Source organism: Corvus moneduloides, chromosome 25, assembly GCF_009650955.1.
Source record: "Corvus moneduloides isolate bCorMon1 chromosome 25, bCorMon1.pri, whole genome shotgun sequence".
Classification (NCBI taxonomy): Eukaryota; Metazoa; Chordata; class Aves; order Passeriformes; family Corvidae; genus Corvus; species Corvus moneduloides.
In genome coordinates this window covers 6,061,064-6,077,127 of record NC_045500.1, presented here as the reverse complement: position 1 = coordinate 6,077,127, position 16,064 = coordinate 6,061,064, and the positions used below count along the sequence as shown (strand labels likewise).

The following is a 16,064-nucleotide window of genomic DNA, read 5'->3' as shown; positions in this document are numbered from 1 at the left end:
CGAGGGAAAACCAGCCTCGCTGCCAGCCCCTTCTTTCCTGCCGCTGCCCATCCCAGCCTGGCGTGGCTCCCGGGAGCACCGGGAGGGGCCGGAGCGTGGCCCCCTCTCCCTGAATCGCGTGCGATGTCTCCTACCCTTGATTATTAATCTGTTTTTAATTCTATTAAGAGATAGCCAGGAGAAAGAGTATCAATTTTAGATTAACAAGGTTATTAGCACTTAATTATGTGAGGTGTCTTTGTAATTGAAAAGGAAAGAGGAAGCGCCATAAATATCCCGGCCCCCGAGCTCCTGGGGGTTTGCGGGTGGCTCTTTATTCACGAGGCTGTGGAACCATAAATATTAAATATCTGCTGAAAAAAAATTACAAGGCAGAGAGAGGATGCCCTCTGGATATTCCGGCGCCGAATGTTCTTGCATTTACAAATATTCATTAACTGGGATCTGCAAAGTTATTTCCACCAAGACTCGGTGAAGGAGGAAGAGAGAGAGAGAGGTTATTGAAAAAAAATAGAGTCTAGAGTAAATATTATTAGTAATTTTTATCTCTGCGTGTCCCTAATTATTCCATAATTAGGGAAAGTGCACATATGCATATACAATCACTAACCTGCCAGTCTCGGGGATTCTCGTTCCCAGCCCCGCTGTGGGATGGAGTCGCCAGGAAAAACTCCTCTCCCCCAAAAAGCACTGGGGGTGTCTGTGCCCTGGGGGGACCCCGCTGTGTCCCCATGCCCAGGTGCTCCATGCTGGAAGCCCGGGATGATTTAGGGAGCACCAGCTCTGCTGAGCACCCGCGACCTGGAGCCGCTGCCGGTTAGAGAGACATTAAATGACAAATCTCAGGCTCTTTTTAATTAAAAAATAATAGAACTCAGCGGGAAACGGAGCAGTAACACAACACTGCCAAAACCCACTTTGCAGGAGCTGTTAAAAAAACAACAGCCAAGAGGTGAGGGGAGAGGCCACACTCACCTTCGAGGGGACAGGGAACAGGACAGGCAAGGGTGGCCGAGGGTCCCCTCCCAGGGCCACCCTTCCCATGGGCACAGCGCTCCCAGGACAGGCAGTATCACACCCCAGGAATTAAGCTCTTAATCTGAGCTAAACACATTACCATGAGCTCATCAACAAAAATCTAATTACGCTGCGCGAGGCCAGGCTTAATTGCTTGTCCTTGACATGAGCAGGGCCCATGCAAGCCCAGGAGCCAGCGAGAGCCTGGGACTGGAATTACCCTGCTCCCCAGCAAAAATGTCAAAGGAACATGGGGAAAAAATATGGCTGTGTAATTTGAGCAGTGAAACACCAGACAAATCAGCTGGGTAATTGTTGGGGGGAGCTCCGAGGGTCATTAGCAGGTACAGGAAACACTGCTGGGATCCCCTGACAGACTCCAGAGGGGGACACAGGCAGTGGGAGGAGCACAGGGACTCCAAAAAGGAGGGAAATGGCTTAAACCCAGCTTTTCTCACAGTAAAGACGAGCTGGAGCAGATTCTGAGCCCAGCCCAGCCTCCCCCAAGCACCACTGGGCTCCTCGTTTGCTGATCTCACTAATGAGGAAATCGGGATGCAGGAGGTGGCTGAGCCCCACTGCCTCCCCCGCACGCTCCTCCCCGACTTATCACCAGTCACAGGATGTTTACAATCATTTTTAATTTGCGCAATTATTAATCATTTTTCTATCTGTCTCATTTGCATAATAATTACTCTGCTCGCTGTTTGCCATGACTGTGAATGACAGTGGTTTAAATTAAATTAAGATTTTAATATTCATTTTTTTGGGTTAAAGCTAATCAAAGTTGCTGCTCGATGCCAAGACCGGGGCTCTGCCCTTCCAGAACCACTAATGAAGAGATCCAGTCCTGGTGTCACTGCTCCATCTCCATCACCCTGCTCATCCCAGAGGATCCCGCAGCGTTTTCCAATTGCTTTGCTGCCAGAACTGCTCAGACAAGGCCACAGCTGGGACAGGAGATGTGGGATGCAGAACAAGGACACAGGGACAAACCTGACTCCCTTCTCCCCAGGCAGCACATGGGGATGGGAGCAGGGAGGGAGGTGTTCATCACCTGAGCCCCTCCTCACCCTCACGGGTATCTCTTAAAAATAAAATATCTAGTAATGAACAAATAACAGATGTATAAATCCAGCTTTGTGATGAATGAGGAGGTCTCCAGGGTAGTACCTCTAAAATTTTAAAACCCCAGCCTTCAAAATCAGCTGCAAGAGCAGAACCTGATGCCGTTTTCAGGCCCTAGGCACAGCATTTTGTTTAGTACCAGCATTGAAAGTGCTTTGCCTCCTTAAGAGCAGCTTACAGTCCCGACTGTGACACGAGCCAGCTGCTGGCATCTGTGGCTCTGCGAGAGCAGCCACTGTCACCAAGCAGGTGAGGAAGGTACCGGCATCCAACTCTGCTCAGGAGAGCGAATCCAATCATTCCACAGCAGGTTCTTTACATCTCCAGCAGCACTCAGATTAAGTGAGAGCAAAAACGAGTGTGTCAAGTGGAACTGCACTTGTCGAGGCCGCAGCTGCCTCAGGTTACAGGGGGAAATGAAACAGGGCCTTGGTGACAGAAGGGGGAAGCACAACTGGGAGCACCTGGCTGAGAGCAGGCTGGAAATGCGCTGCCACCTCACACCACCACCCCCCACTCCCAAACCACCTCCCTGCCCAGCAGGTGCAACAGGGCTGGGAATGGATTACCCGCCTTGGAAAAACCACCACCACCACGCAGAATCAAGTAAAAAAAGAAAGGTGTTATTTACAGGTGAACACACCGATTCCAGGGCTGCTGGAAATGTTGCACAGGGATAAAAAACAGGGGAAGTCCCAAGAGTCTGGCACTCCAGAGAAGACTTTGCTGCTATCCCCCCCACCCACAGCAACCCCAGAACTGGAAAATCCCTGAAAAGAGCGATCCTGCCCTGCCCCTGCCCACTGCTGCAGCCAAGGCATCTCCATGGAAACTGCTGCCTGAATTTCATCCCTGCTCCCTGGGACCTCAACAAGAACAACTGTATTTATTTCCACAAGTGCTTTCTGGCACACAGGGATTAAGGGAAGCTCTGCGCAGCCCCCAGCTCTGAGACTGACAAATCTGATCACAGGAGAAGGGTTGTTACACTTCCCACTGGAGTGAGCCCCAGGCAGCAGCGTGGGGGAAGTGCCGAGATCAGCACCAAATCCAGAGGGGTCTGGTGGGACCAGCAGCTCCAAACTATGAGGGAAGCAATTCCAGGTCTTAAGTCCTAATTCTCCACTCATTTACTTCCACTAGAAATGGACCCCTGAAGAATTGCTGAGGCTCCTGAAGATCTTGGTGCCCAACGCAGCACTGCAGGTCGCTCTTCCAGTGCCAGAGCATTCCCTGCTCAGTTTCCTGTTTGAACAGGGTCAGGAGAAGCTGAGTTTGAACTTCCCTGCACGTTGGTGACTCTGGGATCTACAGGGCACAGTAACTACATAAACTTAACAGAAGTTCAAAGTTAAACTTAACCTGAGCTCTGGAGCAGACTGACCGACTGCATGAGGGTAATTCGCCCAAGCCCAAGCATTCAGCAGATTTTCACCTGAGATTTAGGACACCTGAAGACTCGGAACTGCCCTCAGAGGTCACAGCATTTGGCATAGAACAAAAGTTTGTTAGAAAACAAACGAGAACCCAGTGGCCTCCCCAGAGAGCTGGAGGCTCTGGCTGACAGGAAGATCCAGCCTTGCCTCTCGGAAAACGGTCCAGGGGGATGCTGAATGCCGAGGACAGGGCTTGTTCCAGAGAGAGCAGGCCATTCCTCACGGCTCTGGCCGCGGGTGGTGTCTGTGGGTCACTCCAGGAGCTCTCACCTACATGTCCTCGACGCTCCACTTGTAGGCGAGCTCCTGCACCGCCTTCTTGTTGGCAATGCGGGCGAAGCGCTGCTGCTCGAACCCGTTGGACCTGCAAAGGGACACCCAGTGACAGGAGCTGCTGGGCAGGAGCTCTTCTGAAGCCACAAAACCTCCTAGAGACGCTGCAAGTTTTCCACTAATTTACTCTGGCTCAGTTTCCATCTTGATCTGTGGTTACCAACAGCTGATGCCTCCCAAGTCCCTCACATCCCCTTGTCCCTTCGGTCCCATCACCCATTTGTAACTTAACCCAACTGCCAACACAACCTCACTCATCCCATAACTGGGAACCTTTACACTGTGAGCTCCCCGAAGCAAAACCCCTTTGTTTTTGCTGTTATTCCACCAGGAACAAGTACCTGTCCACGCCGTCCCAGCGGTGCCCAGGCCAGATGTTAAACCTGTTGAGTGGAGGTGCTGGTCCCTTGTACCTGGGTTTTTCTGGAACAGAAAGAGCAGAACAGCCGTTTTCAGCACAGCCAGGTGGTCACATCCTCGCCCACCCAGGAGGTATCTGCAGCTAGGTACAGGCAGAGAGCCCAGGCTCCTGACAGCCAGCTACAGCTGCCAAAGGCTCACTTGGACACACTGCTGAGTTTTCAGTCACCAGGCCCCACCGTCCCAGCTAACACCTAATGGTAACTGTTACTGGTAACAAGCCAGTAACTCCAGAGACTCCAGGAAACCCCCAGGACACAGCAGCCTTTGGCGATGTACTGAACAGCAGCTGCATTTCTGCACTGCTGAGGCCTTAAACCACACACAGGTGTCATTCCAGAGCCAAACCTTTTTCCTTGTTCTCCTTGGCCTTCCTCTTCTTGATGAGAGCAGCCATGGGGTCTCCTTCCCTCTCCTGTTCCCTTAGCATTCGATCCAGGTCCTGATCATCGATGTAACGGGCCAAGGGCTTCTGCATCTCCTTGATTGCATCCTCCACATTCTGCTGCTGCTGCCTCTCCTGTGCCAGCCTGGAAAACACCCAGTGTCACCCAAACCCAAGCCATCATTCCCTGGCACTTGTTCAATTTGCAGGATGGGTCACACCCCTGAACTCCCACTGCCTGTGCAGCATTCCCAATGCACCTCCAGCAAAGGAGGGGGTTCTGAGACACGTGGAACACACGCTGGTCCCAGGCTCAACCTCAGAATGAAGGGAAATGCAACACCACCAGTCTGGCAGCAGATCCAAGCTAAAACCAGGAGATGGGAGGCCCAGGGACTGTGCTTAAGGGCCCCTTACTCACCCTTTTCCCCACTTGGCATACTGCTCTTCTCTCTTGGACTCTGCCTCAGCCTTCAGCCTCTGCTCCAGCTGCTCCTGGGCCAGGTTCCTCTTGCGGCCGGACTTGTCTCGGAACACGGTCTGAGCGTTCCGGGATTCCTCTGCGGGGGACAGATGTCTCGAGTCACACATTTTGGAACATTTTATCACCTCCAAACAATTCAATGACTCTAACTGTGACTTTCCTTTTGCTTGTCCTAGTCTCTCAAAGAGCCTGTCACCCAAAGCCAGGCAGGATCTCAGCTCGTGCTTTTCCCTGCTGCCCTACACAGATCCTGAGCTCTCTGATTATCTAGCAGCTCCTTCAGACTCACAGAGGAAAAGCATTTCACACTCCCTGTGATTTCCCTGGCGTTGCTCTGAAATCCCCATGTGGAACAGTGACCCCAGCCAAGGCTGCCAGCAGCACGTCCAGCTGCAGCTCCACAGGGATGTTCCCCACCAGCATCCCAGCGCCAGGGCCTGGCAGAGCAGAGGAGAAGGGGAGCTGGGGCTCGGGCTGGGGCTCAGGCTGTGTTCCCACACTCCCACCTTCCAGGTGCTTGGTGCTCCTCTCGTGCTTCTGGAGCTCCTGCTTCTCCCTCCGCAGCACGTCGGCCGACACCAGCCCAGCTTTGGCCCCGGATGACATCGTGTTAGCCTGCAAAGCACACAGATCCCACGTTTGCAGCTGGCTGAGAGCGGGGCAGCCAGGGAAGGCAGAACGAGGGGTGACCCAAACCACAGGGACGGCCCTGTTAGAGCCACTTGTATGAAAACTTCCCCGATTTGTCAGTCATTGGACTTCCACAGCTGGAAGAGAAAGAGGCAACCTTTACCTTCTTGGGAGAGCCCTTGGTGTCCTGGCGATGTGGGGAGTGCTCCGGGGGACTCCGTGACCTGTGCTGGTCCCTTCCAGCAGGCGAAGTCCGTCCTGGAGGAGATAAATCAGAGAGTGAGGATTTGCTGATTCCCTCTGAGACAATCACGCTCAGGGAATCGCTGTGGACACGGCCCAGGCTGCAGCAGAGGCATTCCAGCTTGGGTTAACTCCTGCCCAGCTGTGAACAGCCAGAATGACAAGATCCAGCTGTGCCTACAGGGATGGGCACCTGCCACTGCCAGCTGTGCCAACGGAGCACCAGCCCACAGCACTCACCTGTGGCAGTGTGGCACAGAATCAGGGGAATGCCCCAGGCACAGGGGACACAGCGTGGGACACTCACCTTTCCTTCGGCTCTTTTTCCCACTCGGGGACCCCGGCTTCTCTCTCCGAGGTGACAAATCCGGATGCTGCTGCCGGGGAGGAGACAGGTCAGGGGTGTCATGACGCCGTCTCCTGGGAGGGGACAGGTCAGGGGTGTCGTGACGCCGTCTCCTGGGAGGTGATGGATCTGGGGTGTCACGACGCTGTCTCCTGGGAGGTGATGGATCTGGGGTGTCGTGACGCTGTCTCCTGGGAGGGGATGGATCTGGGGTGTCACGACGCTGTCTCCTGGGAGGGGATGGATCTGGGGTGTCGTGACGCTGTCTCCTGGGAGGCGATGGATCTGGGGTGTCACGACGCTGTCTCCTGGGAGGTGGCAAGTCTGGGGTGTCGTGACGCTGACGCCGAGGTGCAGATGGGTCAGGAGTGTTGTGACGCTGCCGCCGCCGGGGAGGTGACGGATCTGGGGTGCCAGGACGTCGCCTTCTGGGAGGGGATGGGTCAGGGGTGTCATGACGCTGCCGTCTCCTGGGAGGTGACGGATCAGGGGTGTCACAGCGCTGCCGCCGGGGAGGTGAAGGGTCGGGGGTGTCGTGACGCTGCCTTTTGGGAGGTGATGAGTCTGGTGTATCATGGCGCCGTCTCCTGGGAGGTGAAGGGTCAGGAGTGTCGTGACGCTGCCGTCTCCTGGGAGGTGACAGATCTGGGGTGTCACGACGCTGCCTTTTGGGAGGTGATGAGTCTGGTGTATCGTGACGCTGTCTCCTGGGAGGGGACGGGTCAGGGGTGTCGTGACGCCGTCTCCTGGGAGGTGAAGGGTCAGGGGTGTCGTGACGCTGCCGTCTTGGGGGTGAGAGGTCCAAGGAGCCGTTGTGTTTCCCTCCCGGGGGTGAGGGCTCTGGAGAGTCGTGGCGCTGCCGCCTGCGAGGACAGAGAAAAGTGACAGTGAGATCCCTTTTTGTTTGGGGAACCCACAGAGCTGGTCAAGGCTGGGAACGGCTTTGTGAACGTGGATTCATTTGGGTTCTGCACCCCTGACCCGCAGCACTGAGCCACAGCCTTCCCAGAGCACATCCCAGAAACCCGCCAAGGCAGCCTGGATCCCAGCAGAGCTGGAATTTTAAAGTCTCCACCCTCACCATCATTCAAACTGACAAGGACCATCACCCTGACCTCCCTGGCAGTGACACAAACACATAGAGCTGCCAGTCCCCCACCCCAAGCAGGGGGTATCCAGAAGGGAAAGTTGTCCACAAGCGGCCACATTTCCCAGCAAAGCACTTGGAAAGCACAGAACCAGACAGTCAAACCTGAAAACCAGAGTGAACCAGGAGCAGAATTCCTGGTTGGAGCCCCCATACCTCGTGGCAGACTTGGCAGGTCCCGAAATATCCGAACTCTGTGAGTCCTCATTCTGGTCTGAAGGAAAACAATCGGGATCACCGTTGGTAGGGCTCTGCACAGCTCAGCAGCCCCCCAGCATCTCAAGGATTGTTTTTTAGCTGGTATTACTTTTAACTTGCATCATTGTTTGGAGAAGCCAAACACTAGAGAGTGAGGGAAGGGGCTGCTCTCACCTCCTAACAGCTTCCATTTGGAGTTTGTTCGGAACTCCTCCATGAGCTTCACTTCATCGGGGCGCTCATCAACGAACTCTGCCACCTGAGGACACCACACCGAACAACAGGGCCTTACCAAAAGGCACAACTCCCACCTCCCTCCTAGCACATCCACTTCAGCCCAGCAATCCCAGTCCCTCTGCCTTGTTCCAGCAGCTGGTTTGGAGCACAGAACCACCGTGCTGGCCCTTGGAACACACAGGCACATAAAGAACAGGCTGCTTTGACCCGCAGGGAGCTCACTCATCCCTCCAGAGCCCCGAGCAGGAATCTCACCCATGGCTGAGGCAGAACCCACCAACAGACAGGGCAGGGAGAGGGGCTTTGCCAAGTTCTTCCCAGAGGGAGACACGAGGTGACCTAAGAACCGATTTAGGGTGTGAGACCGCGTGTAACGGGACTCGCCGCTCACCACAGGCATGTCCCCTTCGTCCTCCTCCTCCTCCTCCTTCTCCGGGGCGGCGGCGATGCTGCTCCAGCTCACATCGTCATCCACGATCCGCATCCTGGGAGCGCAGAGAGGCGCTGCCGTCAGCACCCGTCAGGAACGGGGGGATCTGCGGCGGCGGAGCCCCCGGGAGCCTCCCGGCCCCGGGGAGGGGCTCGGAGGGAGGGTTTTGAGAAGGGATTTCGGGGAGATGGGCGCGGAGGAGATCCCATGCCCAGGCACCAGGGAGAGTCGCGCCTGCCGCCCGCTTCCCCGAGACTCACCCGGCTCTGCCGGTGCCGCCCGGCGGCTTCTTCTTGCGGCGGCGGCGGGGCTGGGCGGGCTCGGCGGGGCCGCTCAGGTACCGCCGCAGGTACTCGGCCTTCGACACCCCCGGCGCCGCCATCGCGCTGTGACGCAAAACCCCGGCGCCGGCAGGAAGGGGCGGGGCCTGCGCGCGGCGGGAAGGGCGGGGGGCGGAGCCAGGCACGCGCGGGGATGGGGGCGGGGCCGAGCGGCGGCTGAGGGCACGGACGGGGCGGGGCCGAGCGGCGGCGGCTGAGGGCACGGACGGGGCGGGGCCGAGCGGCGGCGGCTGAGGGCACGGACGGGGCGGGGCCGAGCGGCGGCGGCTGAGGGCACGGACGGGGCGGGGCCGAGCGGCGGCGGCTGAGGGCACGGACGGGGCGGCGGCAGGGGCTGAGGGCACGGACGGAGCGGCGGCTGAGGGCACGGACGGGGCGGGGCCGAGCGGCGGCTGAGGGCACGGACGGGGCGGCTGAGGGCACGGACGGAGCAGCGGCTGAGGGCACGGACGGAGCAGCGGCTGAGGGCACGGACGGGGCGGCGGCGGCGGCGGCAGGAAGGGCGGGACACGGAGCCAGCAACAGCTTTATTGGGGAACCGCCTCCGCTTCCACCCCCCGGCCCCGGCACATCGACACCTCCCCCCAGGGGGGGCCCTGAGGCCCAGCCCCGCTGCCCTGGCCGCGGGAAGGCGAGCAGAGTCCTGGTCCCACACAAGTCCCGGTCCCTGCGGCAGCTGGGGAAGCGGGCTGGGAGGGCTGCGCTGCCCCCGCTACCGGCCCGAGGCCACCTCTGTCTCGTAGCCCTCTGTTCTCATGTCGTTCAGGCCCAGCTCTTCGTTCTGCTCAAAGGTGCGCTCGTAGCGCTGCACGCGCAGCTCCGGGTCCTCCTCCGGGGCGTACACGTTCTGTGGGGACAGGGAAAGCTCCTGCCCTGCCCTCTTCCCACGGGCAGCGCCCAGGCAGAGCCCCCACCAAGCCAGCAGTGCTTTCCCTGCGCTGGACAGAGCCTGCAGCAACCTGCAGCTCGTGCCCGAGCTCCAACGGGAACCCTACCCACAACATGTTCCAGGGAAATAAAATCCCTCCAATTGCTCAGGGAGCACATCCCGAGGGCCCAAGGCTGTACCTGGAGGTAACTGTTGCCTGCAGGGTCATCCATGATGACGTGAGCCTGGGTCTTCCCCTCTATGATCTGCGGGAACAGAGCAAGTCCAGCCATTAAGGCTCTTGCTAATCCTTCAGCGCTGCTGGCACCAGCACAGAGCACGGAAAATCCAGGGTAAACTCACGTCCTGCAGCTTCCCAATGAACTCCTGCAGCTTCCCTGTCCTGCTGGGTGTGGAGCTGTCTCCCAGAGTGAAGGGGTTCTTCTCCACCTGGAAGGGCAGGTAAGGCAGCCAGGCCCCCCTAGCCAGCACAAAGAGGAGGGGAGGGGGCTGAGCCCCCCAGGCTGGCCCAGGGCCCCTCACCAGGTCACGGATGTCCTTCAGCAGCCCCTCCAGCGTGGTGAACTTCCCCCCCAGCGCTCCCATGCCCAGCTCAAACTCCAGCTCTGGGATCTCCACGCTGCACGTCTCCGACTGCAAAGGTGAGCACCCCGTGAGCTCCACGCAGGGAGGGCTGGGCCCCCCTGGACTCCCCACACCCTCCACAGGAGGACGGGGCAGGTCCCCAGGGCACTGCACCTTCAGGATATCCCTGGTCATGTCGGAAGGGTCCGTAATGCGGAGGGTGATCCTGGTGCCTCGCGGTTCAATGGCTCCTCCAGACTTCACCTGGGAGCACCCGGCAGTGAGCTCCACTGTTCACACTCAGCTCACACCACGATGCTTTAGCAGGGTTTGTCCCAGCAGCCCAGAGGCCACTCCAAACCTGGGACCGTGGCCTCACCACCCAGCATAAAGCACCTCCTGACAGTGCCCCCAAATCCAGTTTCCCTCCCAAACAGCCCCATCGGGAAGCAGAGCTGAGGGGCAAAGGCACAGAACACCACTCCCTTCCCCTCTGCCCTCTTTCCAGCTCACCTCGTTGGTCCTGTGCCCACAGGAGTCACAGTTGGTGGCCATGATAATCACTTCCTTAAAGTGTGGGATTTCTGGAGCAGGGAGTCAAGGAAAACCTCGAAGCAGCAGCCAAGGGATGGCAGGAGCTCACTGGGAGTTGTGAGCAGCCCTGAGACAGCCCAGCACCCCAACAGGCCCTGCTTGAGAGAACTTACTCGGGCCCATGGTGCAGCAGGGAGGGCCCAGGGCTGTGCAGTGCCCGTCACCCCCCGGTGCAGCCCCCGGCCCGTGCCCACCCTTGAAGGATACGCACTAACTTCATGTTGGTGCTGGCCGGGGCGTTGCACTCGGGGCAGTTGGTGTTGAACTGCAGGACCTGGGGGAGGGAAAGGGCAGCCAGAATGTCCCAGCCAGCCCAGGGCAGCTGTCCTGGGTGTCCCTCAGCACTGCAGCATCACCCACCTCATCCCTCAGGTCCTCGGCAGCATCCCGCGGCTTTGCATCCACCTCCTCTCCCTGCAAGGGAAGCATTAACTCCTGTTCCCCGGTTTGGGGTCCCCCAGGGAGGCAGGATTGATCCCAGTCACCTCCAGTCCCAGCAGAGCAGACTGCTGGGGGCTCCTCCTGTAGTGAGTGACCACCAGAGCCTCGTCCCTCTGCGGCGCGTGGGGGTTCTCCACAAAGCTGTTCCCGGAGGGATCGTCGAGGATCTGCGGGAGAAGGGGGCCTGAGGGAGCCGTCCTGCACCCCTCACCCAGTCAGGGCTGCCCTTCCATGAGCACTCACAAAGGTGAAGGGGGAATTGACTTCTTTCAGCTGCCTCAGTTTCCCAATGAACTCGTCTATTTTCCTGGCCACCTCCTTGTCGGTCGCCTGGAAGAGGACACGGAATCGCAGAATCGTTGGAAATAGAGAACACCCCCAGATGGGATTCAGCTGCTGCAGGGGCAGCCCAGAGCTGCTGACAGAGGTGACCACGGCACAAAGCAGAGCCCCAGCGCTCTCCCCACCAGCCCTGTGTGGCACCACGGGGCAGGGGATGGACATGCCAAACATTTGCCATCCCTGAGGAGCTTCCCCTTACCCTGCGGGCGGGCTGGTCCTGCTCCAGGCCTGCCACAGCTCTGTCAATGATGCCCTCGATGGTGGTGAGGACTTGGCAAGGGAAGGACACAGAGGTGACAACGTTGTTACCACAGCCCAGCGGCACCCGGGAGCCCCCACACAAACTGCTCCCATTTACCCACCTCCCTTCTGGCTGAAGGCAGGGATCTCAAAGTCCAGCTCTGGAATTCGAGCTGAGGCACAGTCGGTCTTCACCACCTCCCTGTTCATGTCCTGCACACACAGCCGGAGAGCAGCCTCAGGATCCCCAATAGATCCAGGGGCTCCCACACACGGGGGTCCCAGCGTGGTGCTGGCTCCAGCCCCCCTTCCCTTTGGACTGGGCACATTTTGGGCCTGGAACAGAGCGGGGAGGTCCTGCCCACCTGGCGGGAGGCGACGGCCAGGGTGTAGCGCACACCCTGCTCCTGGATCCTGCCCGCTGACTGGATCTCCGTGTTGGACCAGGAGCAGCTGTCGCAGGAGAAGGAGCTGACGATGATCTCTTTGAAGAAGGGGATCCTGGTGAGCAGGAGCCGCGTCACTCCCTGCGGCAGCGAGGGGCCTCGTGGGAACCCGAGCCAGGGGCGATGGCGCCCGGGGCCCTGACAGCACCTCCCAGCACGGGCAGCCCCCCGCCCCCACCGCTGCTGCCCCCCAAACCTCCTCGAAACGCCCTCCTGACCCCACTAGTGCCCCCCACTCCAACACCAGCTGCGGCCCCCGGCGGGTCCTTCCCCGCTCCTGCCCCTCATCGCCCCCCAGACCTCTGTACCTCCCACCGACCCCTGTCCCGCTCCTCCCCCCGACCACTGGAGCCCCCCCGTCCTGGTGTGTGTCCCCTGACCCCCACAGGCCCCTACAGCCCCTCCCTGAACCCCCCAGACTCCTGCACGCCCTCCTTGGCCCCCACAGACCCCTGTGCCCACCCTGACCCCCGCACACCCCTGTCCTGCTCTCGCCCTCAATCCCCGTGGGCGCTGCTGCCCGGCCCCCGGGGCCCCTCACGTTGCGGAAGCAATTCATGCACAGGGACTCGATCTCTGCGGGCTGCTGCTCGCCGTCCTCGGCGCTGAGGGGTCGGAACAGGGATCCCCCGGGCCCCGCGCCCGGCCCCGGCCCCGGCCCCGCCGCCGCCTCCATGGCCCCCAGCGCCGACATGATGGTGGCGCGTCACGTGGCGGCGCGGGGTGATGACGCACAGGTCACGCGGGTGCGGCGGGTCACGTGGCGCGCGCGGGCCGCGATGGCGGCGCCTTTATTTGGGTTCAGCCCCGGAGCCGCCCCGGCCCCGCCGCCCCGCCCGGCCCCGCCTGCGCCTCCCCGGGCCCCTCCCCGCCCCGCTCGCTCAGGCTCAGCGCCAGGTCCCGCCACAGCGCGTCCAGCCGGGCGCGCAGGTCCTCCAGGGGCGGCGGCGGCGCGTCCAGCGGCTCCTCGGGCGGGTCCGGGCGGGCGCTGAGCTTCAGCCGCATCTCCTCCGTCTCCTGGTCCAGCGCCCGGGTGAAGGCCTGGATCTGGGCGTACGTGTCCTGCCGGAACTCCTCCACGCGCCGCTGCACCTCCCGCGCCAGCGCCTCCCTGTAGCGGCCCGGGGGCGCCGCGGGCTCCCCGGGGCTGCCGGGGTACAGGCTCAGCTTCGCCTTCAGCTGCTCCAGGTTCTTCTGGATCTGCTGGTGCAGGTCCCGCGCGTTGCGGGTCAGCTTGGCCGACAGCTCCTGGATGTGCTGGTTGAGCTGCTCGGGGCTGGCGCGGGCGTGCGGGGCCACGCTGCGGTGCAGCTCCTCCACGTTGCGGTGGATCTCGGTCAGCAGCCGGTCCGTGTACGGGTGGAAGATGTCCTTCACCTGGTCCGTGTGGAAGGCGATCTTGTCGGTGTAGTGAGCCATGAAGCGCTGGAGCTCGTCGGCGCCGTCCAAGAGCTGTGCCGTCACCTCCCGGCTCGGCATCAGGTGCCGCCGGAGCTCCCGGGCCCGCAGGGACACCTGGTCCAGGAGCTCCTCCGTGAACGGCTGCAGCTGCTGCCGCAGGTCGTCCAGGTGCTTCCCGACCTGCTGGTGCACCTCGTCCACGTACGGGGACAGCTTCACCCTGAGGCTGTCCAGCTCCCTGCGGATGACCTTGCGCAGGCTGTCCGAGTCCTGGTAGAGCCGCGGCTGGAGGCCCCTGTTGAGGGGTGACAGCTTCTCCAGGAAGTCGCCCATGTAGCTGACCCCATCCTGAATGCTTTCCTTCAGGTTCCTGCACAAGACAGCCACCAACACCCCCGAGTGACCACAACACCCCTCTGTGCCCCACACACCTCTGATAAAAGCTGCCAACACCCGCCAGGGCCCTTCCTTTGAGTTTCTCTGTCCCCAGGGGGAGAAAAGCAGGGCCCCGGGTGTGCTGGTGGGGCCTGGGGGCCCCGGAGCGCTGTACTCACATGATGTCCTTGCCCAGCTTGCTCTGGCCGTGCTCCAGGCTGTCCTTGTCACCCGTCAGCTGGCTGAGGTACTCCCAGAAGCCGCTCTGCGCCGGCTTGGCCGGGGACACTGTGGGCAGGAGCTGCGGTTGTGGTGCTGCCCACCCAGCCCTGCTGCCCCCAGAGCCCCGTGCCCGCACCCACCTGGGCAGGTGGCCAGGAGGGAGAGGAGCAGTGCAGCCTTCAGCAGCATGGTCCGGCTGCAGGAGAGACAGGAGAGGAGCCGTCGGCTGCTCCGAGCGCCCGCGGGGTGGTGGTGCCTCTGCTGCACACCCCCTCGCCGCTGCCTGCAAGGGCCTCGCTCCTGGGGTCCGCTGTGACACCTGGAGCTCCCCTAAAAACACCTGGGGTTCCCCATAACACCTACGGGTCCCCGAAACACTTCGGGTCCCCCGAAGCACCTGGAATCACACCCAGCTCCTCCAGCCACACGAACTTAAAGCCCCCCGCCCCTCACCTGGCTCTGGTCGCCTCCCGTGTCCCTCCCGCCCAGAGCCGGCCGCTGGCTGCCCTTATATAGGCCCAGGGGGAGGCCGAGGAGCGGGCGATAAGGCGGCTTTGGTATGGGAAGGCTTTTTGGACCTCACTCCATGTAAACACAACGTGGAGGTCCGAGCATGCTCCGGGGAGGTGACCTGGGGGCCGGTCACCTGACTGCCCGCTGCCCCCCGGGCTCGGGGAGGGGGCTGGCCCTGCCCCGCAGCCGCTCTTTGCATGCCGGAGGGAAAGCCGGACGGAGCTGCCGGGGTGGTGCGAGGCAGCAGGATGGGGATGGGGATGGGGATGGGGATAGGATGGGGATGGGGATGGGGATGGGGATGGGGATGGGGATGGGGATGGGGATGGAGACAGCGGCTGCAGCTCCTGTCGGGAGGAAAAGGGAGCCTGGAGCCCCGGGAGGGGTGCGGGAGGGCGAGCCCGGCCCGGCTGTGCCGGGGAAGGCTGGGATGAGCGGGCAGGGAGCACGCCTTCCCCTGCGCGTGGCTGCCCGCTCCCGCCGGACACCCAGCCCGCCGTGCTCGTATCCTTTCCTTTACACGTTGGTTTTTACCGGGAACAAACCAGGGCACCCTGGGGCGGGGGGCGAAGTCCGGCGCTCCCGGGGTGAAACGCCGAGCGGTCGCCAGCGGTGCTCCGGCACCAAAGTCCGCGCGGCTCCCTCGCCTGGGCCGACACGTGAGGTCGCTCCAGGCAGCGCTGGCCGTGCTTCACCTCATCCCGTCCCGTCCCGTCCCTTCCCATCCCATCCCATCCCACCCCGGGCTCCTGCCAGCACCGCGCCGCAGTCCCCCTTCCCTCTCCCTGGTCCGCGGAGCTCCCTTCCTGTGCGAGCCCCACCGGGCTGTGGGGACGAGGTGTCAGTCACCCACCCAGATCCCCATCCCTCACGGCAGCTGCTGCCCCACCACTGTGGGGATGGTTGGCCGCATCCCGGGGCTCTGCCCCTCGGCAGCCACCTGGGTGCCCCCCGCTGCTGTGGCACCCCGGTGTGATGAGGTGACAGCGAGGCCCCGGCCCTGTGCTGGCCCACGGGCTCACCTGGCTGCCACCATCTCCAGACGCCACAGAGACTTCCCGCCCACCTGACCCCACCTCTGCTCCCTCTCCCTGGTGCCCCAGAACCCAAATTCGGGGCGATGCTCCCTCCTCAGAACAGCTGAGGGTGCCCCAGGTATCCCCTCCCAGGGCAGGACAGCAGGATGCTGTGGGAAGGAAGGACACAGACCAGCACGTGCATCACAAGGAGATTTATTTCTGCCACAGGAAGTGGCCGGGAAC

At 61.1% G+C, this 16,064-nt stretch overlaps 3 protein-coding genes across 5 annotated transcripts; all 3 read right to left on the bottom strand.

Annotated features, from left to right (window-relative positions):
- Positions 1-268: 268 nt before the first annotated feature.
- Positions 269-8,891, bottom strand: BUD13 (BUD13 homolog). Its single transcript, XM_032133826.1, has 11 exons — positions 8,695-8,891; positions 8,396-8,489; positions 7,942-8,026; positions 7,726-7,783; positions 6,384-7,285; positions 5,997-6,091; positions 5,710-5,818; positions 5,141-5,279; positions 4,683-4,864; positions 4,256-4,337; positions 269-3,945 (listed from the first exon to the last, which is right to left on the bottom strand). Exons 1-11 carry the CDS (start codon positions 8,814-8,816, stop codon positions 3,852-3,854), a joined length of 1,962 nt encoding a protein of 653 aa, XP_031989717.1. The 5' UTR covers positions 8,817-8,891; the 3' UTR covers positions 269-3,851.
- A 392-nt stretch (positions 8,892-9,283) lies between these two features.
- On the bottom strand, positions 9,284-13,018 carry ZPR1 (ZPR1 zinc finger). Its single transcript, XM_032133774.1, has 14 exons — positions 12,833-13,018; positions 12,211-12,372; positions 11,968-12,058; positions 11,805-11,875; positions 11,507-11,593; positions 11,308-11,430; positions 11,183-11,236; positions 11,030-11,096; positions 10,742-10,812; positions 10,403-10,492; positions 10,187-10,297; positions 10,007-10,093; positions 9,844-9,909; positions 9,284-9,622 (listed from the first exon to the last, which is right to left on the bottom strand). The coding sequence occupies exons 1-14, from the start codon at positions 12,983-12,985 to the stop codon at positions 9,488-9,490; spliced, it is 1,368 nt and encodes a 455-aa protein (XP_031989665.1). The 5' UTR covers positions 12,986-13,018; the 3' UTR covers positions 9,284-9,487.
- Positions 13,019-13,047: 29 nt separating this feature from the next.
- APOA5 (apolipoprotein A5) lies at positions 13,048-15,348 on the bottom strand. 3 transcript variants are annotated; one of them, XM_032133776.1, is made up of 4 exons: positions 15,254-15,348; positions 14,430-14,485; positions 14,247-14,355; positions 13,048-14,062 (listed from the first exon to the last, which is right to left on the bottom strand). In XM_032133776.1, exons 2-4 carry the CDS (start codon positions 14,476-14,478, stop codon positions 13,093-13,095), a joined length of 1,128 nt encoding a protein of 375 aa, XP_031989667.1. In that variant the 5' UTR covers positions 14,479-14,485; positions 15,254-15,348; the 3' UTR covers positions 13,048-13,092. The 3 variants fall into 3 exon arrangements, with proteins under 3 accessions (XP_031989667.1, XP_031989666.1, XP_031989668.1); XM_032133775.1 differs by lacking the exon at positions 15,254-15,348 and adding an exon at positions 14,743-15,156 and having other exon boundaries at positions 14,430-14,629; XM_032133777.1 differs by lacking the exon at positions 15,254-15,348 and adding an exon at positions 14,743-15,156.
- Between the last annotated feature and the right edge of the window lie 716 nt (positions 15,349-16,064).